This window comes from Mastomys coucha, unplaced genomic scaffold (genome assembly GCF_008632895.1).
Source record: "Mastomys coucha isolate ucsf_1 unplaced genomic scaffold, UCSF_Mcou_1 pScaffold9, whole genome shotgun sequence".
In the NCBI taxonomy this organism is placed as follows: Eukaryota; Metazoa; Chordata; class Mammalia; order Rodentia; family Muridae; genus Mastomys; species Mastomys coucha.
In genome coordinates, this window is record NW_022196915.1 from 50,028,210 (window position 1) to 50,055,102 (window position 26,893).

Here is a 26,893-nt window from a genome sequence, read left to right on the forward strand (position 1 = left end):
GAGGTTTCCCAGGACCATGCACATACAGCAAGAGGGCAGCAAGGTTCCTGGACCAACCTTTATTGCTCTCGCTTTCTCTGATGAGAAAGGAGCCAGCCTTGTTCATCGGAGCCAGCAACTGCCTCTCAGCATCCTTCCGGCTGATGGTCCTGAAGAACCATCTGGAAAAAGGCAAGAGCAGGTGAGCCTCAGAGTTGGTGACACCCCTAGGTCGATCCTGAGATGTCCCTCACATTCTGTTCAGTCAGATGACCCCTAGGTCCCTGCAACCCCACTCCATCCCACCAACTTCCAGACTCACATCTTCCCTGGATGAAGCAAGAACATGGGCTAGGTAACCTTTGTTACTGTTAGTCTGTGAAATCGTTCCAGATCCATCACCCTTCCCCTGGCGTGAATTTGCAATTTCCTTGCTGTCTGAGTGAATGATGGTACTGCCAGGGGCTTTCTGGGCCTGGATCCTTCCGAGTCACCTCTCTTTAGCATAGAGCTTTTTGACACGTGTTGTGTTCAGATATAAAATGTCCCTACGGGCTTGTATGTATTTGAAGATGTGGTCCCTGGCTAGATGTGGTCCCTGGTTTGGGAGGCTATGGAACCTTCAAGACATGAGGTCTAATTCCAGGCCATGGGAATGGCACTTGAGGTGACAAGCCAGCTCAGCTGTCCTGCTGAAGCTCTACTTCCTGGTCCACCAAGCTGTGAGAGGCACACAGCTGTGCATTCCTACCATCATGAACCCTTTGAACATCATGAACATGATATATCTTTCCTACCACGATAGACTGTACTCTCTCAAACCATTATCCAAAATGAATCCTCCCTTAAACTGTATTTTTTTTAAAGTGTTGAAAGAAATAACTGATGCAATATGGTTCTGGGGGGAAACCCAGGGCCCACGGTGTGTGGGAAGGGTAAGGAAAGAGGCAGTGTCACCACCATGAGGTGGGGCATACTCATGTCTCTGCACCATGTGAGGGAGAAGGGGAATGTCCCAGGTGGACCTTCCTGGTGTGTGAGAGCTGGTGATGAGAAAGTTGAAGACACCCTCTGAGGAAGGACTAAGCCTGTCTCTGATCGTGGTGGGGAGTTGGTCACAGGACATAAAGCTTCGCTGTGGATTCTGGAGGAGATCAGACACTGCAGGTAGTCTCTTCCAGAGAAGCCAGGAATCAGTAGCTCTTCTTTCAGATGGAGTCTTCCCTTGGCATCACTCAGAGTGTTAGAAGACAGCCAGAACCTCCCATTCCCAGCCTCTCACCAACAGTTGCTATTGAGCTCACTTCCTGACCCTGCCCAGAGCGGAGAGAGCGGCCCGACGCCTCTGGCTTGACCAAGTCTATTCACTTACTTTTCTACTTCCAGGGTCTCTACTGGGGCCACAAAGTTGCTGGGAACATAGCCTTCTCTTCCGGTGACGAGTGACCTGGCCAACCACCAGTCTCCAGAGCTAGTGGAAGAAGGGGAGACAGAAATGTGTCAGAGGCTCACACAAGACACTTTGCGCAACTCCCAGCACCCTATAACAGATCCCAATCTGGTTAGAGACAGTAACACAGAGACAGACAGCCTGTTGATAAGGAGGTGCCGTGGGAGTGGCCCATCCCCTGGGATGAGCATGTGACAGGCAGAAGGGGTCATAGTGCAGAGGAAGAAGGGTCGATTTGTTTGTATAGCCTGATGGCCTGAGGGCCATCCCCTGTCTTAATGGATGGGGCAGGTCCAAAAGTTACAAATGAGTTGGAACTGGCTAAGAAAGCAAACCCAGGAGGGGTGCTGACAAGGAAGGAACTGGAAAACTATGTAGAATCTAAGATCAGGGCACTCACTTTTGGGTTCAACTCAAACCTACTGCAGACCTTTAAGAATAAAATCAGACCTTGGGGTTGCATGGTGTGGGCCTGAAGGGTGGAGGAAGGAAGAAGGGCGCACACAAGCAGACCGGAAGGTGTTCTGAGAAAGAACACAGGGAGTAAAGCCAAAGTAGAATGGCTATGTGAAATCCAGGGAAGCTTCCCGTTAGATTTTATCAGCAGCCAGAAGGCCAGAAGTAGAAACCACCTAGGCAGAAAGATTTGGAGGGAAGGACAATGGCTCAAGCCTAAGAGAACTCCAGGACTCAGGAGAGGGAAATGGCAAAAGAGAAGACCCTTTAGGGGTGCCCCAGGGATGGGGTGGGTGAACTAGGGAGGTAGATAACTGGGGGTCCTTGATGACCAGGGACAGGATGCTAGAAGTTTACCTCTTCAAGACCTGGAGCTTCTCTCCCTTTAGCACCTGAAGGTCCCTGTCATTCACAGCAGCATAGTCAAACAGGGCCACCACAAAATGCTCCTCTGGAAAGAACAAGGAAGAAATGGCTATGGCTGGGGTCCACAAGAGAAGTGGAGGTCTGAGGGACTGTGTGGTACAAGCCATCTTCCAGCTCCTAAGAGCATTAGTGAGAGGGAAGCCACATGAGACTACATTCTCGACAACGAAGAGGGGATTCTCAGGAAGAGACACCGCCACTCTAAGACTAGGCCGGTCCTCATTGCCTGGCTTATCTGCCTTTCAGACTTAAGGCCTAGACAAAGACTGGGGATCGGGGGCAACTACATGGAGGCAGCCATTGCCAGTCCTCAGAGGGCTGTAGGCTTGAGCCTAAGAGCCAGTAGCTGATCCTGCATCCAACTTGCCTCTGAGGCATCATTCCCTCAAGCATCCTTTCCCAGCCTCTATCCCAAAGGCCATGTGACCACTCTAGCCCCGCCCTCTTTATGGCATTGGTATCCAGAGCTTCCCAGGGCACCTCTGGCTTTCAGCACCTGGCCTTCCTGGCTCTGAGTCTCCCCTGGATGGATGGTGACAAGCCGGTGGTCCTGAGGCAGCAGAAGGTGCAGGAACATACTAGACACCTTTTAAATGATTGACAGTGAGGCTCCCTAATACTTGGCAGAATCTCTTGGAGACTTGTAGCTCATGGATGACCTAACATAGCTTGTAGCTCAGGTATGGCCTGAGACTGGGACCTTCCCTTGGTGGGAGGAGGTTCAGCACAAGTGGCAGGAGTCCCTCACAGTGTTAAGACTCAAACCCTTGTGCCAAAAGCAGTTAGTTATTTCCCTCCCTGGAGCCTCCATTTTAAAGATGGGGCACCCCCTGCTAGAAAGGGACATCAGATGACAACACTGATCAATTCCAGCACTCTGCTCATAAAGGTGATGGGCTGAGCTCTCGCAGGACAGGAGAGGTGTGTTACCCACTGTGACACCTTGCCCAGTCTTGGGAGATAGTGGTCTGTATGCTACATGCTCCACATTGTCTGTGAGTAAGTGAATGGTTTGTACGGATGGGTGACGAGGGATGATTTGGTAGCCAGCTTCGAACAAGCCCCATCCAGGCAGCCCTCAAAGCCTGAGTCCCAGCCTGAGAGGAGGCTCATTTGTCATGTGACCACCATAGTCCCATCAACCCTGTGGAGTCTGGAATGAAGGAGGTGGCACAGACAGCTGGAAGGTTTCCAGGGACGACTGAACATGGAAAGAAGGAGGCAAGAAGGTGTCCTCCACATGGACTAGATCTCACGCTGAGAGGGAAGGACAGAGCATCCCGCTGCCCTTGGAGTTTGGGAACTAGAGTCTCCAAGCCAGGCCTTGGTGGTGCCAGATATGCACCTGTAACTCCTTTCTTGTTCTCTTTTTAAGCTCCTAGCTTCCCCCACTGCTCTCCAGCCCACCACAACTGCTCTGGTTCTAACACACAATGTCCCTGGACAGGTGCTCTCATGCCCCGTTCTTACCTTCATCTGGGTCCTGATTAGGAGACGGAGGGGTAAGGTGATTGAAAACAACCTTGGGCAGAAATACACTGAGTTAGTGAGCAGTCTGCAGCAAGGATAGACTAGAGGACACGGGAGAACCAGGTGACTAGATTACCCGTGGGTACCCACTCTGAGGAAGGAGGGTAACCATGTACAGGGATACTTAGATACATTCTGTATACACTGTATCAGCTCCTTGGAGTACCACTGTAGCCCCAGGCCACCTGCCATCCTTGCCCTGCCCATATATGGAGATGCCTAGCTTCAAAGGGAAAGGGCTCTGTCACCTCAGTCAAAAGCCTGGCTCTACCATTAAAGGGGAAGTTGTGGACAGGCATTTATGAGCAAAGATGTTTGAAAGCTGTGTTTCCCTAAAACTCAATAAATATTCACAGGGTGTCTATCCCATGACAGACTCCTGCACACGTGTGCCAGGCCGTAGCACGAAGATAGGCCTAGTATATTAATAGTCACACATGAAGCATTTTTCATCATGACAATAGCCCTTAAGGTCCGTGGCAAAACAATGAAACAATGAGCGGTATCTACCATGTATCAGTGTGGTTAAATCTCACAAACACTGTGCTGGACCCATGGACTGTTACCACCCTGGAACGGAAACTCAAATGAACTTTTCTCTCTTGAGTTGCCTCGATCATAGTATTTTATTACTGTAGCAAAGGCAGACACAATAAGGCCAGCTGCCCCTAAGCTCCTACTGCTGTGACACTCTCCATGATGGGCTGTAACCCAGAACCATGAGCCACACGGATGAAGAAAGGGCCTTGGGGCAGGAGCTCAGGAGAAGTAGCTCTAAGTATCTCTGGCAAGTGAAATAGTATGGAATTGCCATTTTCCTAAAGTATGGGTTCATCACACAGCTTTTAAAGACTTAAGCTCGGGCTGGAGAGATGGCTCAGCGGTTAAGAGCACTGACTGCTCTTCCAGAGGTCATGAGTTCAAATCCCAGCAACCACAGGGTGGCTCACAACCATCTGTAATGAAATCTGATGCCCTCTGCTGGTGTGTCTGAAGACAGCTACAGTGTACTTACATATAATAAATAAATAAATCATTTTTTTAAAAAAAGTTAAGCTCTAGGCTTCTGTTTGTTAGTGTGACACTTTGGGGAAATAACTTGGCCTGTCTAAGTTTGATTTTGCCTATATTCCCACTCATTCATTCACTCACTCAGACATCTCTTTGTGTGTAGAGTACTGTATGATGCTTTTATACAGCTTGACGAGAGGCCAGGGTTCATCTAGGAAAGAGACCATCAGGTCTCTGTTAGGATCTTGGTGATGCCTACAGTGACAGACAGGGCAGGACATGGGTAGCAGGCATGACTCCAAATACCCTAAACTAATAGATTTGTGACCAAGCAGGGAATAGAACAAAACAGTCATCTAGACACATGAGCCCAAGAGGGCTGGTTCAGGGAGTGCCTTGTGCCTTAGACTCTATCCTGGAAGGGGCTGATCACTCACCAGGGGAGGAAGGGGCGGGGGAGCCTTGCTCTGGCTGCGGGCCTTCACGGGGCTCCAGCCCTTGCTCTTCTCGATGACCTGCCTCTTGCTGCTCAGCAGCCCCATCCTGTAGGTAAGCAGATGGCAGTGACAAGAGACCTCAAGACCCTGGGTCCCTGCACCCAACCCCCTTCTGGTTAGAAATGTGTGACAGTGCAGCTTTCCATATCGGAGCATGAGAGAAGAGGCAGGAAGAGCTAAGCTGGCATCTATCTTTTTTTTTTTTCAGTGACCCAGAGAGGGAAAATGATTGTGTTTAGGACCTGGACATCACCTGGCATGGGTCCCAGTTCCCAGGGACAGGAGCCTGACCCCATGTCTGGTGGTCTGGGTTTTAGTCTTATGTTGCCAGTGGGCCACTATGTTGCTGTGAAGTTCCCCTTCCCCCGCCCCCCCCAGTCCCACAGGCTCCTCTGTCAATGGTGAGATTTTGTGTGAGCATGTCTAATAGGGTGCTTTGAGACCGGAGTTAAATGAATGCTATATGCAGAGGACAAACTGATAGACACTATGGTCAGATTCACTCTTTGGTTAAGAATCTTAGCAGATGTGGGAAAGACCCAAATCCAGACAACAGAACGAATATATGCTTTCTTTGCTTATTTTAATTATTGATGGGAGAAGGGATTAAAAAACCCAAACAACAAAATAAAGATGTGTAGAATTTTTTTAAAATTAAAAAAATGTTTAAAATTATGTATGTCTGGCTGTTAATGCAAAGCAGTATTCCCCCAAAAGATATTCCTAGAACGTTAATACTGTTTACTTCGGATGATAGGACTTCACATGACTTTCATTTCTCTCAACTAACTGCCGAATATTCCATGAGCACTTTAATAGTAAGTGCATAACCTTGTACAGAAGCAAAATTAAAGGAGCATCTTAGCAATTTGCCTAGCAACAGTGGTACTTAGGACCTGGGGCAAGGATAGTTCTTGGATAGACATCGGCCGAGTGGCTGGGTTTCAAGCTGACCACCCCATCTCCCAGGCTTAGCGAGAAGTCAATGAACAGCAGATTCTAGAACTTTCTCTGGACTTGAACTCTCTGCTCCTGTCAAGATAACCACACTCATTTGCCATCTAGTCAGTCCCCAATTGTGAATTTCCCAGGAAAACATGGCCACTTACCCAGCACACTTGAGTGTTTAAAGCCCCTGACAGGGAGTCCGGCTCCTATACAAAATGACTCCATGCCTTCCAGTCCATGAACAACTGACTTTCCAGGGCTTTAGGGAATGCATAAGTTCTCGATGAAGACCGGCTACACCCTAATCACTCAGGAGGCTGTGTGACAACGTTCCTTGTGACTAGGCTTGGCTAACCCTGCAGTCTCAGGATGGCTGAAGTGAAGGAGTGTAGAAGTCTACTAGAGAAGAGGGAACATGTGGAACCCTGCTGTTTCATAGAGTGTGGCTTCATCTAGTAGACACTGGCCTCCCTTCCAGGAAAGGATGGGAGGAGGGCATGAGTCTGCCTCTGTGTGCGTGCATGCATGCGTGTGCATTTGTGTGTGTGTGTGTGTGTGTGTGTGTGTACATTTTGTGGGTTACCCAAAGGAGGATGTGAGATATTTGTTGCTTAGAAGTAAATTTGACCTCCATGCAGACTCTCACAAGAGCTGAGAGGTCCCTGTCTGCCTCTGGGGAGGTGCTTAGCTGAACAGGGGATGTGGTAAAGGCAACAGTTAAAATCAGAGCTGAAGCCCCTTAATGACACCTGCTGGATGTGTCATGGTTGAAGAGCTCTCAGCACCTCCAGTTTTGAGGTTTGAGATAGCATCGGTAGCCTGGCTGTGACAGTCCTTGCATCTGAAGCAAGAGAGCCAAGGAGGCTTTCGGGTGGCATGGAAGGTGGCAGGGCAGCAGCTCCAACACTGGGGCCAGCTCACACAGACAACAGGTGACCCTGCTAGGACAGTTCAGCCTCAGATCCCTGCCTTCCCCTACATGGGATGCCACCAGCCTACAAAGCTTTCTAAGCCCCTTCTTTCTCCCCATTGTTCCAGCAATGGTAGTCAAGGATTCAGTGACCAGAGTTCAGAGCACCCTGTCCACTTGCAACCATGGGCACTTCCCTGAGTCTGTCTCCTCATTGATGGGATGGGATGGGATGGGTCCATTCTTAGCACCATAGACAAACTCTCTGTGGAATGTATCCTTGCATGTGGCTGAGAAAGCTGAATAATTGACTTCCTGTCTGGGATAGGGTCTTAGAGCTCTGAAATTTTCTATTCTACCTTGTCTATTTGGCTTGTCTCCATAATCCATTTTCAGCTGGTCACAGATATATTTTAAATATGCTCTCCTGCGACAATTGGCTATGTCTACTTGTATAAAATACTGGGAAAGTGCACCAAACAGTGACTATCAAGACAATTGTCTGAACACTGCTCCCTGGGCAGAATAGTTGTCCTGAACTCTGCTGAGTTCCAAGGTGACTGTTCATTCACCTACTGAAGTGTGCCCGCCTGGGCTCAGTGCACAGATGTTTGCGCAAGTTGATACATAGAGAGCAGAAATGTAGGTTTAAAGTCAAAGGTCAACAACCTGTACATAATTAACAAACACTGCTGAGGGCCCCCCCAGAAGGAGACAACAAGACAGAATCAAGGAACAAACGGGACATCAAATAAACATTTTGTTCTGCTTTTGTTTCTTTTGTATTTTGGATTAACACAGGTGAGAACCTGTTTCTGGGTGCAGAGGAACTAGTGAGCAGCCTGTGGGATTCATGGTCCTTTCCATTCTGGGGGCTTTATCATTTCCAAGGTGGTTCTGGTATTGGAATTCTCTGTCTTGTCTTTGTGGGCCAAGATTTGTTATAGCAAACCTAAAGGTTTGGTAGTGGGCGAAAGAAAATGGCCAGTGAGATCCTTGGACCCAGCAAAGCAGTGGGCCATGTATGTGCCTAAGCTGGCGCCACTAACCTAGAAAGCCATGCTTGTTAATCTAGAAACAGGGGACCCCAGGTTGAAAGCAGATACCATGGACTAAGTCATTGCTAGGGTATAGTATATGGCTTCAGGTCTCTCTGACTCTGACTCATGCTTTGGCTGTCTGGCATCAGGTGCTACCTGCACCTATCCTGACACTCCCCCCATAGAACACTGTTTTGGGGGCCACACAGCATAGGAAGAAAGGAAGAAAGAGTATAGGATATAACTGTTTGCCTTTCAGTAAGTTGCTTAGGATTTTAGTCTGTTAATTGGAGTAGTAATTATTTCTGTCCCTAGGGTGTTATAAAGACTTAATTAGTATTACTCATTATTAGCACATCTTAGAACAGTGTCTAACTCAACTAAATGTCTAATAGGCACTCTACTGTCATGCTAGATACCAGAAGAACCAATGGCTACTGTTCCTTCAGTAACCGTGGAAGTAAGTGTTACTAGTCCCCTTCTACAGATGGCAGATAGGGACTGCAGACGCCTCTCTACCACTGTGCAGTCAGGGACTAGCAAGCCCAGCCTTCACATAGTTGCAACTCTGTATCATTCCCTCCATATCTGGCCTTGAGGCAGCCCCAGCCATGGCTCTCAGAACTCTATAATCTTTTGTTCATTTGGTCTCAAACATTCTAGCTCTACTAACAATGTGCTGCGTCTTACACAGCAGAAGCACATTCAATAGTCATCTGATACTTATCTCATAATGGCTTCTTGATTGATTTCTCCCTTGGGATTCCAACACAATTATACATGATGTGGGATTACTATTCTCCTACCCCAACTTTGACAAGTTCCATGTTCCTTGCTTTGTAAACTACAAGTCCTATAGAATGTTCTATAACTTGAATTTTGCTTCCTTGTTATGGTTCATATCACATCTCCCCTCTCTCTACCTCTTTCTTATACATAGACCAAAAGCCACAGGCTCCATTTGGTTCAGTTATATCTTCTCCTGGTACAGATGTTGTTTAAGGTGATATGTGCTATGTAGGAGGCACACAAAAGGAGTGATGCTAAAATGGGTCAAAGTTCAAGTGGTCTGTCCCACAGGGCCATCAAAATGTTCTCGTCAACATTTCAGCGGATTTTTCCTTGACAGTTACAAAAGCTAGAACTATGATTTTACCGTGTGTTTCACATTTGTTAAGTGGGGCCCGAGAGAAGAAAAGTCACCCCAGAAAGACTGTCAATGAATCTAACCACAGGTAAGGATTTTCCTAAGGACATTTGAGGAAGGAAAGGTGTTCAGAAAATAAGGATTTTCCATTAACCTGATTGTAGAGTGTGCATCATAATTATTCAAGGGAATACAGTCCAAGTTGTATGAAGTATTTTTTAAAGACTGGTCATTCGGGGTTGGAGACATGGCACAGCTGTTAAAGGCGCTGGCTGCTCTTCCAGAGCACTCTGGTTTGATTCCCAGCAACCATATAGTATCTCATAACAACCTCCAACTCTAGTGTATCCGAGACTTTCACCTGTGGTGTCCAGACAAGGCACAAGCAAGCAAACAAACAAACAAATATTTTTTAGAGAGGTGATCACTTCTGATAGTGCCAAGCCATCTCCCACCAAAGGATTCACCATGTGTACTGGCTAATTTTACACGAACTTAATACAAGCTAAAGTTATCTAAGAGGAGGGAACCTCAATTATGAAAATATTTCCCTAAGATCAAGCTGTAGGCAAGTGTGTAGGGCGTTTTTATAATCAGTGATTGGTGGGTGGAGGGTCCACACCACTGTGTGTGGTGACACCTGTGGGCTGTAGTCCTGGGTTCTACAAGAAGGTGGGCTGAGCAAACCATGAGGAGAAAGCCAATAAACAGCTCTCTTCCAGGTCCTCTGAATCAGTTCCTGCCTCCAGGTTCCTGCCCTATTTGAGTTCCTGTCCTGGATCCCTTTGATGATGAATAGTGACGTGGAAGTGTAAGTCAAAGAAGCCCTTCTTCCCCAAGCTGCTTTGGTCATGGTGTTTCTTCATAGCAATAGTAACCCTAAGACACCATGTCTGACCCTACTTAGCTCAGGAGTTGTCTATTTTCCCTGCATGAGCAATGGGCTTGTGAGGACCATGTGGGTTTTTACCAGGTAGCTGAGTGAAGACTGTGGGCATGTGTGGCTCCACATAAGGAGAAAAGCTATCTGTGATGGCTGAGGTACAGTGAGTAGGAGGCACTCCTGTGACTCTTTCAATTTTATAAAACCAAATCTTTCCTGCTGTGGAAATGCTCCCACGCCCTAATGTGGTAAATCTGGTAGTGAAGATTTTCTGATGATAAATAGTTCGAGGGTTCCGAGCAGAACTTCAGCAGGGAAGGAAACCTTCTTGTGAGGCTGCTCAGAGTATGAGGCATGCATGCCCCTTTATGGTGCATCGACTATGTGTCACTCTGAATCCTCGGAGAAGCCCAATGCAAACTAGGGAGTTATAGGCACAAATAAAATTCCTTTATGTGAAACAAAAGTCTTCTTGGAAGGAGATCCCATCAAATTTATATTTTAAAATACCCCATTAGTGATCATGGAAATGTGTTAACGACAGGCTTTCAGGTCAACATAGACCTTCATGTTTTGCTTTAATGGCACGGGGGTTGTAATGTATTCTTCAGTGTTTAGTTTCTTGTAACTTTATTTATTTATTTATTTATTGATACAGAATTTCTCTGTGTAGCCTTGGCTGTCCTGGAACTCACTCTGCAGACCAGGCTGGCCTCGAACTCAGAGATCCACCTGCCTCTGCCCCTGCCTCTGCCTTTGCCTCCAAAATGCTGGGGTTAAAGTTCTGTGCCACCACCATCCAGCTAATTTCTTGTAACTTTTAACAATTCAAGGGGTCGTTAAATCTGGAGCTCATTACTTCTTAGCGGACCCGGTTCTTTGTGTGGCAAAGGATTCTGAAACCTGGTTTTGTTCAGTAACCAGCTGGCCCCAAGTCCCATCCGGACAGTTCCACAAGGTAAAGTGGGGTCCAGAATCCGTGTTTTAGGATGTGATTGGATTGTATGCACTGCATCACCTAGATGGTTTTGTTTGCCTTTGCTTCCAGAATATGCACTGTAATAGGGACCAGTAATCCCACAGTTCTTTCTTTGAGTTTGCTATAAATAATGCTAATTCTCCTCTTGTCTATAAGTGAAATGCCTTTTTTCTGTCCTCCATACAAATATTTCTTGTATGGTGCTATGTTTCCTGCACAGTTTATTGATAGGGGAAACAATTATTCTGGACCATCTTGTGCCTCTGTGGTACTTCCCAGCTTGCACAGTATTTTCCTGTGCAATTCTCTTATTCCTTCTCGGCTGCTCACCTCTCTCTGACACAAGCATGAAAAGAACAGCCTGGGAAACTGAAAATAAGTGACTGAAAAAATAAGATAGACATGAATGATATGAATGGAGTTTGAATTCGTGATCTAAAATATAAATAGAAAACTAAATCAATGCAAAAACTAATCCAGAGGCAGCAAGTATGTCTACTCGCACCACCCTGATCCAGTATCATTCTAGGAGTCCTAACAATAAGGGAAGAGAAAAGAGCAAACAGTATAAGGTTGAAAAGAATAGAGATTGTCTTTATTCATGGACAGTTTGGTTCTTGGCATAAAGAAATAACCAAATGATGTAAAGATCTGTGGGCTCAGTGGGTGAAGTTGGACAAAATGGTTCAGTCCTCAGAACACGACAGAAGGAGAAGGCTGGCTCCTGCAGGCTGTCCCCTGACCCCTTCTGAGTGTGTGTGCATGTGTGTGTGTGCACTTGCACATATACACATGCACACACTAAATAAATGTCAATAAATATAAATAAATAAATGTGTAAAATTCTAGAAAGAAAAAATCCTCCTGAATTGAATACATACATATGTTTTTATGCACTTGTAAGGAGCAATTGGAATTGAAATTTAAAAAAAACACTCTCTACATTAATACTAAAATATCTATAAATCTAATGAAATGTGTACTTTGAGCATATGAAGGAAACTACACATCCCTGATAGAAGACCACAAAGACTCAATCGCCAACTGTGGGTTTTTGAGCACAGATGAAATGCAACAAGGATCCCAGCCAGCAAGTTGTTTGTGACTGTTAACAGGTGATTCTCAAGTTTCTATGGAGAGACAAGCTCAGAAGAGCCAGCGTTATTCTACAGGAAAAGAACAAAGTTGAGAGCCTATCAACCTGAATGTGCACCTTGCTCTCAGTTAGTAAGGGGCATATGAAAGAATGAACATGAGAGTACCATAAGGAGCCCAGAAGTACGTTCTCGTAACTATGGCCGACTGCTTTTTGACAAGTGACCAAGGCAAGTCTCCAGACCATAGGTTAATCTCTTTAATAGATTTGTGGGATTGTTGGATAACACACACCAAAGAAAAAATGCATTGCATCTTGACACAAATAACTCCCACAAAAATAACTCAAGCCAGATCATGAAACTAATCATGATCATAAAACTATAATTATAAAACACAAAACCATAAAGCTTCTAGAAGAGGACATGGGAGAAATTAGGTGACTTTAGGTTTGGTTATGACTTGAAAATTTTTTTAATTACATGTATTGTGTATGTTGCCTGCATGTGTACATGTGTATGTGTGCATGTACCTATGTATGTGTATATATCTATGTGCATGTATACATCTTTGTGTATGTATGTATATGAGTATGGATGCATATTTCCCTGAGTGTGTGTGTGTATGTGTGTGTCTGTGTGCACATATAGATTTGCACACACACGGCATCTGGGTGAAGGTTAGAGGACAACCCTGGAGCCAATTCTCTCTCTCCATAGTGTAGGTCCCAGGGCTAGAACTTAGATCATCTGTGAGCACCTTTACCCACTGAGCCATCTTTTCAGGCTTCACAATGTCTTATTTTTTTAAAGATCTATTTATTTATTTTACATATATGAGTACACACTGTAACTGTACAGGTAGTTGTGAGCCTTCATTTGCTTGTTGGGAATTGACTTTTTAGGACCTCTGCTTGCTTCGGTAGACCCCGCTCACTCAGCCCCTGCTTGCTCTGGCCCAAAGATTTATTTATTATTATACATAAGTACACTGTAAGTGTCTTCAGACACACCAGAAGAGGGCGTCAGATCTCAGTACGGGTGGTTGTGAGCCACCATGTGGTTGCTGGGAGTTGAACTCACGACCTTTGGAAGATCAGTTGGTGCTCTTACCCACTGTGCCATCTCACCAGCCCGTAATATTTTTTTTAAAGCAAGTTTTTTTTTAATTAAACATTTTATTGTATAAAATAGCAAGTTTCATTATGACATCTTCATGAATACATGTCATACTTTTATATTTATGTTTCACTGGTAATAAGTTACCTATTTATTTGTTTAACTTACTCATGAGATAGTGTCTCAAGCAACTAAATCAGGCCTAGAACTCTCGACTGTCCTGCTTCTACCTCCCTCCTGCTGGGATTACAGGAGTCCACTGCCTCATCTGACTGGGTATGTCTTTTTAGATGGAACACTGATGGCACCATCTATGAAGGATGAAGTTTGGTGTTGGGCTTCCAGTTACCAAAGAGAGATGAAAGACAAGGAATACAGAGACCCTTGCCCATGTACAGTCACAGCAGCATTACAAGTCAGCTTTCAACAAAAACAACAAAAATGTCCATTAACTGTAAACAGATAAAAAATTGGACGTGATGAGCCACTGACGCCTTTAGCAACATGACTGAGTCTTAAGAGCCTTGTGCTATGAGACAGAGGCTGAATACACCAGAAAACATGCCATATTCTACCCTCTGTGTGACAGAGGTGTTGGGTGTGGGCAGTCAGTGATCGGCAGGGAGGGATGGTGAGAGGGACTGAGTGGGAAAGAGCTAAGAGAAACTTTTGGGGTGATGGAAGTGTTTATGCGGGGGAGGTTGCACAGTTTGTCTTTACAGTCTTGTTTGTTTGTTGATTGATTGATTGATTGACTGATTGAGACAAAGTCTCACTCAGTATTGCAGACTAGCCTAGCTATCAATCCTGCTGCCTCCGCCTTCTAAATCCTGGGATTACACATGCAAGCTCACATGCCTGACCAAGAGAGTTTATTTTTCACTAAGTCATAACTGTATACTTAAGCGTGCTCATTTATCTCCATGGAGACATTCCAAATCATGTCAAAAGCCAGGGGTAGCTCTTCTTGTACACATATATTCACAAGGGGAAGAAAGCCTCAAAGGATGTAGCAAGAAAGCCTGGGAGGGTGGTGCTCAGGACAGTGTGAGATAGAGACACTGGCTGTGAAATGAATTTCTGAACACAGAAAGGAAAACAAAAGATGCCGCACTGAAGCTCCACACCCAGGCAATTTTCCCTCGGATGGCAAGTGCCACTGACGCTGTGCCATAAAGCCTTTGTGCATGTCTAATTATTCTACTTGATAGCATAAAAACATTACCTAGTCATATTATTGTAATGGTTAATTTTTAGTTAATTTATCTTAGCAGTAACTTCACTGATGAGGCACAGTAGAGTTAAGAAGACCACAGAACAGAATATGAGTGCTGGCAAGATGGCTCAGCGGGTAAGAGCATTGACTGCTCTTCCGAAGGTCCTGAGTTCGGATCCCAACAACCATATGGTAGCTCACAACCACCCATAATGAGATTGGATGCCCTCTTCTGGTGCATCTGAAGACAGCTATAGTGAATTACACTGGAGCGAGCGGGGCCAGCAGAGGTCCTGAGATCAACAGCAGCCACACACATGATGGCTCACGGCCATCTGTACAGCTACAGTGTACTCATACACATAAAATAAATAAAAATAAATCTTAAAAAAAAAGACTGAGTGTTTCACATACATTGTATGGAATAATGTGATAAATTATGGTACAGATATTATAATAAACATATGCTAGCAGCATAGCAAAGCAGCTCAAAGCAGAGACCGTGTGGACAGACATGGTTGGAAGCTGATAAATGAAAGTCTCAGCGTTTATATGTGTTACTTTAAAACATAAAATCAGTTACTTAGTATAAAGAAAACTGATGAAACCGGAAGAGCTGGGGAGGGAAGGAGGAGGAGAGGGCTTGGGTGATGGCAGGCAAAGAAAGAGGCAGCCGGGCTCAGGCCTTCATGCCTTTATGATTAGTAAGGTGTTGGAATTCATGCTGATTTGTTTGTTCTCTGTGTGTTCATGAGTATAAATATAGAGGCCAGAGGGTTACCTTAGCTGTCATTCCTCGGGAGCGACCCACTTTGGGGTATCCTGGGTACACTTACCAGCTAGTCTAGGCTGACTGGTCAGCAGGCCCCAGGCACCTGTCTTCCCAGTGCATTTGCCACCAAACCTTGCTGTTTTACATGGCTGGGGGTTGAGGGATAGAACTCAAGTTCTCATGCTTGTACATCAAGCACTTTAGAAACTGAGTGATCTCCCCAGCCCCCAGACTCATTGACGTTCTAAAAACCCTCAAAAAAATCAAAACAAACAAACAAACAAAAGAAAAAACATATTGACTACTGTTTGCGTCTGGGAGGGGCCCTAAGGGATGGCTGGGAGGCAAACTTTTAGTTTTCAGCTGACATTCTTTGGGGCTACCCAAAATAAAACATATTTATGGATAGCCTATACAATCAAAACCTATAGCTAAGTAGCAAATGCATGGATGAAAATTAGCTGTGTAGTAAGAGTGATGGGAACTGGGAAGGTAAAACATCCAGAATACATTACTGTAAAGCAGAGGAAATTCCTGGGTGGTTTTATTACACAATCAAGATAGGTAAAAGGAAATAAGAGGGGCGTCTGTACATATCTGAAGGTGTAAAGAAAATCTGTAGAAATCTATGGATCAAATCAAACTGCTAACATTAGAAGAGTTCATGCCTCTGTAAGGGCTGTTAAAACCTTCCTAAATACCTTTCTTGAGAGAAGCAAAACAACAAAAACCAGGCAATCACTCAAATCTTTAAAGCAGAGTGTATGTCCTGAACCCATCTGAGAAGGGCAGAAGGACAGGAGGAAGGTGACACCTTGCCCCCGGCCAGCTCCATCCACTCTTGTGGAATGAAACCTATTATGAATCAAATCAATGTCCTTTCTCTCTTACACAGTGATTTGTTTTTACCACAGGAAATTTCAGAAAATAACATGGAAGATAAAAATTATCCCCAACACCATCATTCAGAGACAGCCATTGTTAACACTGGTATGTAATTTTCCAAGACTATTTTAGTTTAAAAAGGCAAAAAAATAGGATCATTATCTACATCCTGTTTTTTTCCGACCTGCTTTTGAAAGAACACATGACAGTTGTCTTTTCCCGCTGGTATCTGCTTCGTTTCCCTTATTGCTTGTCGGTCTATCAAGCCTCTTATCTTTAGAGCTGAGTATTGTCTGTCCCTTTTATTACATACCAGTTTTACTTCCAACACGTTTTGCACTCTAGACGTGTGTGCAAACTAACATCCAGGATCGAGGCCTTAATTCTGAATAAACCCCTCCACTAATTTGTCAAGGTTAAATTCCTGTGAGTGAAATTACACAGGCATGAGCATCGAGTGTCCTCAGCTAAGTCACCAGGTGGCCCCTCACAGCATTGGAAAAGCCTCTATTCTTTCTATGTTGGTTTACTAAAAAGTTTATACCTTTCTATTTCACCCCCCCCTTTTTTTTGCTAAGCTGGTATTATAGGTAGACAGTGAATATTTAGAAATTATACAGTTCAAAAAGTAAAATCCCCTAAGACCCCATCAGCAGGCCGTGGCTGTGGCTCTGCTGGCAGTTCTAACCTATTGTACAGAAAGCCCTGGGTTCCACCTCCGGCACTACACAAAACCAGTGTAGTGATACAGGCTCATGATGTTGTCAGCGTATGTGTGTGTGTGTGGGGGGGGAGTGAAGTCACGAAGGTCAGAAGTTCAAACTCTTCCTTTGCTACATGAATTTACTCTTACATACCTGTTTACCTTAAACATGTTTTGCCTCCCAGGCATGTGTATAAACAACCTGGACTGAGGTTTTAACTCTGGCTAAACCCTTGGACTAATTTTGGTCAATATTAAACTCCTGCAGACAGAATTTTAGGGGCATAAGGGTGCAAAAGGAGTTCAAGGTCCAATCTGAGCTACATAGTTACCACTAACGTAACCAGGGCTGTTACATATATACACAAACATAAAATATCCAGACTGTTTATCTTGTTTAATAACTTGATTATTGCCATGAACAGTACACTGTGAACTACATTTATAAGTAAATACAATTTCTTTGTATTTATTAAATAATTAAAAATTAAATAAATAAAATTTAATTTATAAGTAAGTAAGTATAATTTTTGATAGAAGTTTCCTAACTACTACTATATGTATTTACCATTAATTTATGTAACCACTGTTGGTCAAAAAGTGACTTCCAGTTTTTGGTGATTATAAATAAATTTATTATGAACAAACTTGTAAAATATTGAGCGGTTTGTGCATTTAAAAGAATTGGAGTTACACTTATAGATGGATGAGTGGATGGATGGGTGGATGGATGGGTGGGTGGGTGGTATGTGTATGTGTTTCTCACACACCACGGTCTGTGTGTGGAGGTCAGAGGACGACTTGTAGGAGTTGGTTCTCTCCTTTTACCATGTGGGTCCCAGGGATCAAACTCATATCATTACACTTGGCAGCAAGCCCCCTTCACCCATTTATCATCTCACTTGCCTTTGTATGATACTTTTAAAGCTATGATTCTATAAGCAGGATTCGGTATTAAATATAGGCACATGTTTTTTTAGGCTTCTGGTCTATGATAGTAACATTGATTTACACTCTCGGGACTGAAGAAAAAAGCTATTTTTTTATTTCCTTGTCAATGGAAAAAGAAAACAGAAAAAAACCATCCTGGCCTACTTGTTAAATAAAAAGTGATAAATAAGGCAATTTAAACTTATATTAATTTAAATTTATTAACCATGGTTTCTAATGCTATGATTTAGTTTCCTTATAATATCCCAGAGATTTTTGTAGAAGAGACATATATTTAATACACACATCATTCTGTCATATGTTGCAGACATTTCCTCAAATTAGCTCTGCATCTTTCCTTTGTTTATGGTACGCCACACACAGAGAGTCGTTGATCTATCTGCTCAGTTGTCTGGTCTTTCATATCAGACCTTTACACAGAAATGCGTGACTGTTGAAACTTGCTCACTACCAATGGTAAGTTTAAGATTCTTTTCATTGTATGTGCTGCTATCATATGTGAGCATGGTATGTGTGTAGGAACAGGCATATGGAGATCTGGGGACAACTTTGTGGAGTTGGTTCTTTCCTTCCTCCAGGTGGGTCCTGAAGTCAGACTGCGGGGTTTGCATTGTGAGCACCTTTACCTGCTGAGCCATCGCACAGGCCACAGAAAATTTAGACATGGAAAAAAAATCACAGCAATGATGCAGCAGCACTAGTATACTGGACACTGATACTTCATTTTGATCGGTTTTCTTCCCTGACCCGTCCTCCATCGTTTCTGTGTTTTTCATACGAAGAACACAACCTAGCTCCATCATGACCTTGCCCTCTGCTTCTCCACTAGAGTGATCGTTATCCTGATGCTGGTGGGTGCTCTATCATGCATGGTTTTCTACACCATTCGTATGTCCCTGTTGTCACAGCAATATTAATCTCTTGCTTTGTGTTTGAGACTGTTACAATTGATGCAAACATTTTGTGATTTGTTGTTTTCTTAAATCGTATAATTTGGAAGTTTGTTTGTTGTAAGGTAGAGGTCCCTAGTTCTAAAAAAAAATAAAAATAAAAATAAACAAAACCAAAACCAACCAAATGGAAAATCTATTCAGGGGCTGGAGAGATGGCTCAGTAGTTAAGAGCACTGACTGCTCTTCCAGAGGTCCTGAGTTCAAGTCCTAGCAACCACATGGTGGCTCACAACCATCTGTAATGGGATCCCAATGCTCTCTTCTAGTGTGTCTGAAGAGAGTGACAGTGTACTCATATAAACAAAATAAATAAATAAATCGTTAAAAAAAAAAAACCCAAACCCAACAGTTACGTGACTTATTTTATTTTTTTTCACCTCCTCCTAATGGTCTCTGCTTCTTGATCTTGATAATGAACAGTGCCCATAGGGCACAGTCAGCAGTTTCTCCAAGAACAAGGAGAATCTGTGTGTTGAATTACCTTCGTGGGCACACAGGGCAGTGGTACCATGGATGCCAGCATGATCCCTGAGGGATCCACCAGGAGAACCTGAGGGCATGTTCTCACCAAGCAGTATCTCTAGATGTTTATTTTACTCATGAAAGGGTGGTAAGTGGGGACTTTTTGCTTTAATTTGGTTTTGCCTGATGACTTTTAACATGCTAGGAATCATACTGACTTTTCCCGCTGGGTCAGCCTATTCATATTGGGCGGCCATTTAGAAATGTCTTCCTATCCAATACCAACCCAAGCAATACTTTACCTAGAAATACACCGAACAAAGGCTATGCAGACCTGTACAGAGATATGAATTTGTTGAAAGTACTTTAAGTACTTTAAAGGTGGTTTTAGGAGAGGAGACTAAGTCATTGGTCGCTAACTAAGGTGAACCATCTCTTCATAGCCTCTGAAAGTCAAATGGGTTTTCTATCAATATTCCAGCAGAAACTGTACAAGATGTTTCTAAAGCTTGGTTGGGTGATTAAAATGCTCAAGAATAGACAAAAAAAAATGAAAGAAAAGAATCAGATATCAAAGAGGCCCCAGTAAAAGCTTCAGTAACTGTGAGATAGCAAAGGGATGCACATGGACACATAGGGAGACACACACACACGGACACACACAGAGACACAAGCACACACATCATAAACACACACACATCACATACACACAAACAACAAACACACACACAGGCACACACATCACAAACACATACATATCACAAACACAGACACACACACACCACACACACACATCACACACACATACACACACACATACACACACACACACACACACACACACGCACGCACACACGCACATATAAAGAAGCATGCTAGACATCAGACAAACACTGGGGATCACCAGAAAGACACTCAAGTGACCAGTGCTGTGACGCTTGATGTTTTTGTTGAAGTATGAAGCTGCTCCCTCCCCTCACAACTGTGCCCTAATATTAAATCTACATTGATGAAAGATTTAGCCATCAAAGGCTTTAAAACGTTAGAGGGGAGAATGAGAAACTAAATAAAGGTGATAGTTGAACCAGAAAGTCAAATATTATATAATGAAAGTTTTAAATGCCACATCTTTCTCCTAATCGAAGTTCTATCACATATTCTCAAGTCTGTCCCTGGATGCCTCATAGCTGTTCTTTGCACAGTCACACACATAGAATCTATGCCTGCATAGAAACCATGCAGTTCCTCACTGCACAGAAACCATGCAGCTCCTTACTGCACAGAAACCATGTGCTCCTTATGGCCAGGACTTTATTCCTTACTATTCCTAAGTTATTTTTCAAAAATAAGTTAAGAATAATTTTGAGAAAAAAATCCTGTGTTAATTTTATTAGCATTGTATTTATTATCATATATTGTTTTTGAAGAATTGGCAAATTTTAAATTATATTCATTTGTGTGTATGTGTGTGTGTGTTATGTGCATGTACACACATACCACAGAACATGTGTGGAGGCCAAAGGGCAATCTCTGGGTATCATTCTTTCCTTCCACCATGTGGGGTCTGGGGATTAAACTCTGGTAGTCAGGCTCGAGGGCAAGTGTCGTTACTTGATGAGCTGTCTCCTTGGCCCAGTCTTTCTCTGAGTCACAAGAACTCTGGGCAGGATACCTCTAGATCCTGTCTTATGTCTTCCACAGGCTCCCTTAGGACAGTCCTCAGTCATTTCTGTTTTTACTTGTTGACAGCACACATTAGTGAGCTTCTCTTTTCATTGTGGAGTGGATCTGTGTATGCATGTGTATGGATGTGTTCACATAGACACTAGTAATGTATAAAAGGAAATATTTCCCTTCTAAATCAAGAAGGTGAACTTATATACAACCTCTCCCTCTCTCTCATTTTGAAGCAGGCCCTTACCATGTAGAACATATTATTCTCAAACTCACTATCCTCCTGCCTCAGCTTTCCGAGTGCTGGAATTACAGACACGATCTCCCCACACCTAACTTGATAGTTCATTTCTTGTACAACTCAAAATTTCATATAAAAATAATATGTTCTTATTACAAAGATGAACACTAACACAGAAAGTTATACAGGAAAGCATCTCCATGATTTTAATATCTTGATTATTTGAATTTTACTTATTCTTCTTTGGGGAAATGTGCTCTCTCTCTCTCTTTTTTTTTTAATGGGACACAGATTAAATGGAGTTGGTAGAAGGAGAGGTACTGGCCTGTATCCTGACATTATGGATGCAGCGTATAGCTCATTTGCCAGTGTACTTGTCTCTCGAGTCTCCTTCCCTGCCAGGTAAAGTCAAGGCGAGGATATCAGTAGCTCCCAGCATCTCACAGAAGTCTGGCTAGAAGCTGAGTCTGACACAGCATGTATAGGAGCGCTGACTGGTGCTTAGCCTGTAGGACTTCGTTTTGTCTTTTATCACTCAAAATTTTATTGTAAGCTTCTTTCTTATCATGCAGACCTGAACACATTTTTTACAACTCTCCTAACTATGCATGTGTATGAGCATTTGCATGTGCGCGTTCACCTTCATCTAACATGTGCATGTGAGTTGGTTATTGGATCTCCCTGAACTTTCTTCAGGTTTTCTAGGTTCCCTGAAGAAAAACCAGTTTGAAGTAATTTCTGAAAACTGCTTCAGGATCCCTGACCCAAGCCACCAAGTTGCTTGCCTGAAAGGCTGTGACATATCAGCTGCCTCCTGTGGTGGCAGCATGGCCTCTACCACCCAAGGTAATCCCAGAGATGGCTTGATTCTTCCCCAGGAGGATCCCATCATCCCTCAACAATTGCTTTCCAGAGTCGGGATGCGGGTGAGCACTAGTGCTGCAGAGAGCTAGTATTCAGAATGCCGTGGGATGAGAGCCGAGAGAAGACAGTAGCAAACAAACCAATCGCTGAGCAGGAATTCCCAGGAGAGATGTGTGCTGTGGAGAAAGTCAGTCAACTATACCAGAGGGGCTGGACTGTTCAGATAAAACCTCTTCCAGGGTCAGGTGAAAGCCATCATACTTCGGTCTGAATGGCAAGGAAGCATTGCTGGGCAGGGGGAAAGAGCAAGAGGCAAAGCCCAAGTGTGGGCTCGTCCGAGAGCAAAGGTAACACACTGAAGAGCAGTGATGCACGGGCAGCAGAGGAAACAGGGCATAAGCCCAGGAGAAGCTGGGATTTCATCAGTGATATCAGGATGACCCACTGCATGCTTTGAAGAGCCGACGTACCTTTTACAAAGATCACTGCAGCTGCTGCATGGAGAAGAGATGGAGAAGGAGAGCTGAAGGCAGGGGTCCTTGGTAGGAGCAGAAGCAAGAGGCTGTGGCTGGATCATAGGTGTTGTCAGCAGACGTGGGGGTATGGATGGAAACAGTGAGATGCTACCAACATCCACCCATGTGATGACCTTCAAGGGAGGGGCCGCCTTGCCCCTTCTGAGGAAGATTAGAATCTATGTTCAGAATGAAGAGTCCCGTCTCTGGCAAGCATCTGAAACCCCAACCGCATTGAATAAACTCATGAAAGCAAGTGTCCACCTAGGCAGCATGAGCTCGTACACAAGCCAAGTCCAATGTACCATTGAGCCGACTCCTGGTCCCCTCAGGACCCTGAGCTTAAGAGTCTGTGCCTTGTGGATAAAGGCAGCTAGTGCCCGTGTGAGACTGAAGGCTGGGTGATGAGGTCACCGGCTCATATAGGACTTGGGGTAGGGGTGCATTCTATGCCTGATTCATGATGGTTATTGTCTAAGTGCTCCCCTCACCCAGATCCAGTTTCTACAGCTGCTGAGGGAACTCTAGGGTGCTTTATTCCTCTGTGCAATGGCAAGGTCATAGGGCCAGCCCGGCCCAAATCATCCTCTAATGACTCCTGAAACCCTGACCTACTTCAGAGAGCACGTGCTCTTGATATTATGGGAAATGTGCTTTTTGGTTTCTTAGAGTTCCCCCCTTCTCTGACAGGGGACCTTTGACCCAAGTTCAACCGATTTAAGTTTAGGTAATAGGATCATCTCTATTCAGTAAGGCCAAAAGCCCTCATTGCAGGACTAAGGTTGGCAGGGTCTCCCAGACAGCTACTTGGCTGTGTCCTAAAAACCCAAGTTTGGCTAGGAAGGGTGTGTAGTCTTCAGAAGTAAGGTCCCTGTTTGTTATGGTCCAGGTGGCTATCTCTTCCCTGACATCCTGGAGGCTGCTTATGGCTATGTGTGAGAACAGAAAATCATCCTTGAAAGATCAGGGTCTATGAGGAGGCCGAAAAAAGCCACAACACTCATGATGGGAAAAGGACCAGAGAAGAGGCCATAGAACTCAGAGAGAAGCTGACAGTGTCACCCAGACTATTGATGCTAGGACTGTGTGTGTGTGTGTGTGTGTGTGTGTGTGTGTGTGTGTGTGTGTGTATTAATGTGGGGGGGAGTGCACATGTGCATGTCTGTGGAGGCCAGAGGTCCACCTGGAGTGTCAATCCTCAGGAATATCCACTTTGTTTTGTGAGACAGGATTTCTCACTGGCCTGAGGCTTACTGATTCAGCTTGGCTAGCTGGCAAGCCATAGGGTTTTGTCTGTCTCTGTCCCCCTGAAGCTGCCATGGCAAGCATGTAGCATCATGCTTGGATTTTAAAACATAGGTTCTGGGGATCAAACTCAGGATCTCATGCTTGTTCAGCAAGCACATTACTGACTGGAATCATCTCCTCAACCCTAAGACTTCTAAAAGATGTCTCAGAATGAAAACGGCCAGAACTAAGCTTTTGACCCACTCCTCATCCTGCTGAGTCCAGACCTTCCCCAAAGCTATGCCGTCTTAGACAACCACTCAGCCTTCCTCCCCATGTCCATGTACAGCTCATTTCTATACTGCAATCATCAACATGGTGGCATAACTGGACCAGTCTCATGGTTTCCATCCCTGATATTTCACTTTATCTGAGCTGCTTTATCTCACTGAGACATCCGCGGGGTCCCCTCTGGTCTCTCCACTCCTCCTCGTGTCCCTCATCCAGCTCTTTCCAAATTATCCTGCTGTGGCACTAAGTCCCCACTGTACCCAGACTTCTCTCTGCCCTAAGGCAGCCCCTATCCCCAACTGCCTCATTTTACAACCAAGAAAACAGACTGGACAGATCAGCCAAGAGTGCCCGAGGTCCTTCAGGTAGATGAGAAGTGGGAGGGGATAAACACAGCCCACCATCTTTCCAAGGTGACCTCTAGGACCTCAGACCTCCATACTCTGTGTTCAGCATTCTTCAGCTATGATTGTACAGCTATAGAGGGACATGAGTGTGTCTTTCATGGATTGACCCCTGGGCTCCTCACATTTATTTCAAGGATGAGTCCTGGCTCTGACTTGGCTTGTGTGTTTCAGTGAAGCTGGAATGACCACCTGACTTGGCTGTGCGTGGTACATGATCAGGTGAGAAGGGACAGAGAACCCAAGAACTTTCCCAGATCCTATTCATTTATTAGCAGAGTTGTTCCTTATGCTGTTGCCCAAGAGGCTGAAGTAAAATGGTCATTGTACCAGAAAGAAAGTGTGATTCTCACCGGAGCCTTCCACTTGCTCAATGTAACATGATGTTAAACTCTGTGACTCAGAAAAATCCCCAATATTTTTCTCACTAAAGGCAGGGCAGTGAGCTGAAGTCTCTCCAAGGCAGATTCTTCCCATTGCAGTGGACCAGAAACCAGTGGAGGCTAGGCACCAGGCTGCTTTGCTGACTAGATTCTCCTTCACAAAGGGCCCACAGAGCCCCGGATTTCTCTTTGAATGGATGAGTGAACCAGTCAATCGATTGGTCAATCCTGAAAAACCCAAGCATAAAAAATGGCCACTTCTTCACCTCCCTAATATCCCATTGCTACACAGGATGTACACTTTAACTTACAAAGATATCATTTATCTTTGGCCAGAGTCTGTACACTGGCTGGGGGGGTCATTAGCCATTACTTGGGACTGACACACTGACCCAATATTCAGTGGTGCTCTACATCACTACAGAAGCCTTTCTCCTTCAATGAGCCCATTTTTAGTATTAGCAATTGGGGAACACAGCACAGACTTCTGGGGAAATGGGAAAATGAATGTGTCTATGCTTGGTACCTCAGGCACACTTTAAGGATATCCAAGATAAGATGATAAGATAAAGAAGGAGATCAGATACATTTAAGAAATATCTCAGCCACCAAGGGTGGACAGGAGAGCCTGTTGTCAATAAAAGCTGCGATTTGAAAAGGAAACAACAGTACCATTGGCATGAGGAAGCCAGTAGACTAACAGGCTGACTTATTCCATGGGGTGGATGAGTGTTTGTGTTTGTTCTCCTGCATTTCAAAAGGTTTATCTTTGCCCCTTCAGCCTTAGCTGATAACATTTCTGGTGGATGCACACAGCTTGCTCAGTGGGAAGAGCTAACAGCAACTACAAGTGTTGGTGAGTTCTTCTGACTCTCTGGAAGGAGACGTGAAGCTGGTGGAATCCATTTAGTCTAAAGACATCAACATGTTCTCTTTATCTAAGAACCACACATATAGAGCTGCACACATACGGGGCTGTGGATGTAGTTCAGTTGGCAGAATGCTTGCGGAGCATGCACAAAGCCCTGGATTTCATCCCCAGCACCTCAGAAATTGGGTATGTTGGCATACACCTGTAATCCCAGCACTCTGGAGGAAGAGATAGAAGGACCAGGAAGAGTTCAAGGTCATCGTTAGCCTCATAGCAAGTTTGAGGCCAGTCTGAGATTCTGTTGAGACTCTGTTTCCAAAAAGAAATATTTTGGGGTTCACAGTCTCCTTATAACTGTGATGAAACTGAAAATAATGTCCCAAGAAAAAATACGTTTACCATAAACATGCCAGTTCTAAAAGGTGACTGATTTTTATTTTTGAAGTATAGTAAGAGAGCTTACTTTAGTTACTATTAAAATTAGCATACTAAAAACCTTTTCTTTAATAGAAACTTGTGGCCTGGAAAGATGGCTCAATGGTTAAGAGTACTTGCTGCTCTTACAGAGAACTTGAGAGTTCTGTTCCCTGCATTAATATGTCAGCTCACAACTTTCTGTAACTCCAGGGAGCCTGATGCCCTCTTCTGGCCTCCAAGGGCACACACATGGCATTTGTTCTCCCCTAAACACAACACAGAGATAGGAGAGAGAGAGAGAGAGAGAGAGAGAGAGAGAGAGAGAGAGAGAGAGAGAGAGAGAGACAGACAGACAGACAGACAGACAGACAGACAGAGACAGAGACAGACAGAGAGACAGAGACAGACAGTCACAGAGAGACAGAGACAGACAGACACAAAGAGACAGAGAGAGAAAGAGATTTTTTTTTTAAAACTGAAATTTCTATGCTAAATTTGGCACCCACTTTCAGGGACCCTTTTCCTGGCAAAGTCTCTAACAATTCACAGACTTCTGATTAAGAACAAACTAGCCCAAAGCTCTAGGGGTTGTTTC

General features: G+C 44.4%; 1 protein-coding gene across 1 annotated transcript in view; it reads right to left on the reverse strand.

The window, feature by feature from the left end:
• Positions 1 to 26,893, reverse strand: part of Blk (BLK proto-oncogene, Src family tyrosine kinase) — a 47,359-nt gene that overhangs the window by 12,433 nt on the left and 8,033 nt on the right. The window contains exons 2-6 of the mRNA XM_031361619.1: positions 5,290 to 5,395; positions 3,782 to 3,833; positions 2,243 to 2,336; positions 1,352 to 1,450; positions 58 to 161 (exon numbers count right to left, since the gene is read on the reverse strand). Coding sequence (XP_031217479.1) covers positions 58 to 161; positions 1,352 to 1,450; positions 2,243 to 2,336; positions 3,782 to 3,833; positions 5,290 to 5,394 — 454 coding nt within the window. The 5' untranslated portion in view covers position 5,395. The remainder of the gene's footprint in view (positions 1 to 57; positions 162 to 1,351; positions 1,451 to 2,242; positions 2,337 to 3,781; positions 3,834 to 5,289; positions 5,396 to 26,893) is intronic.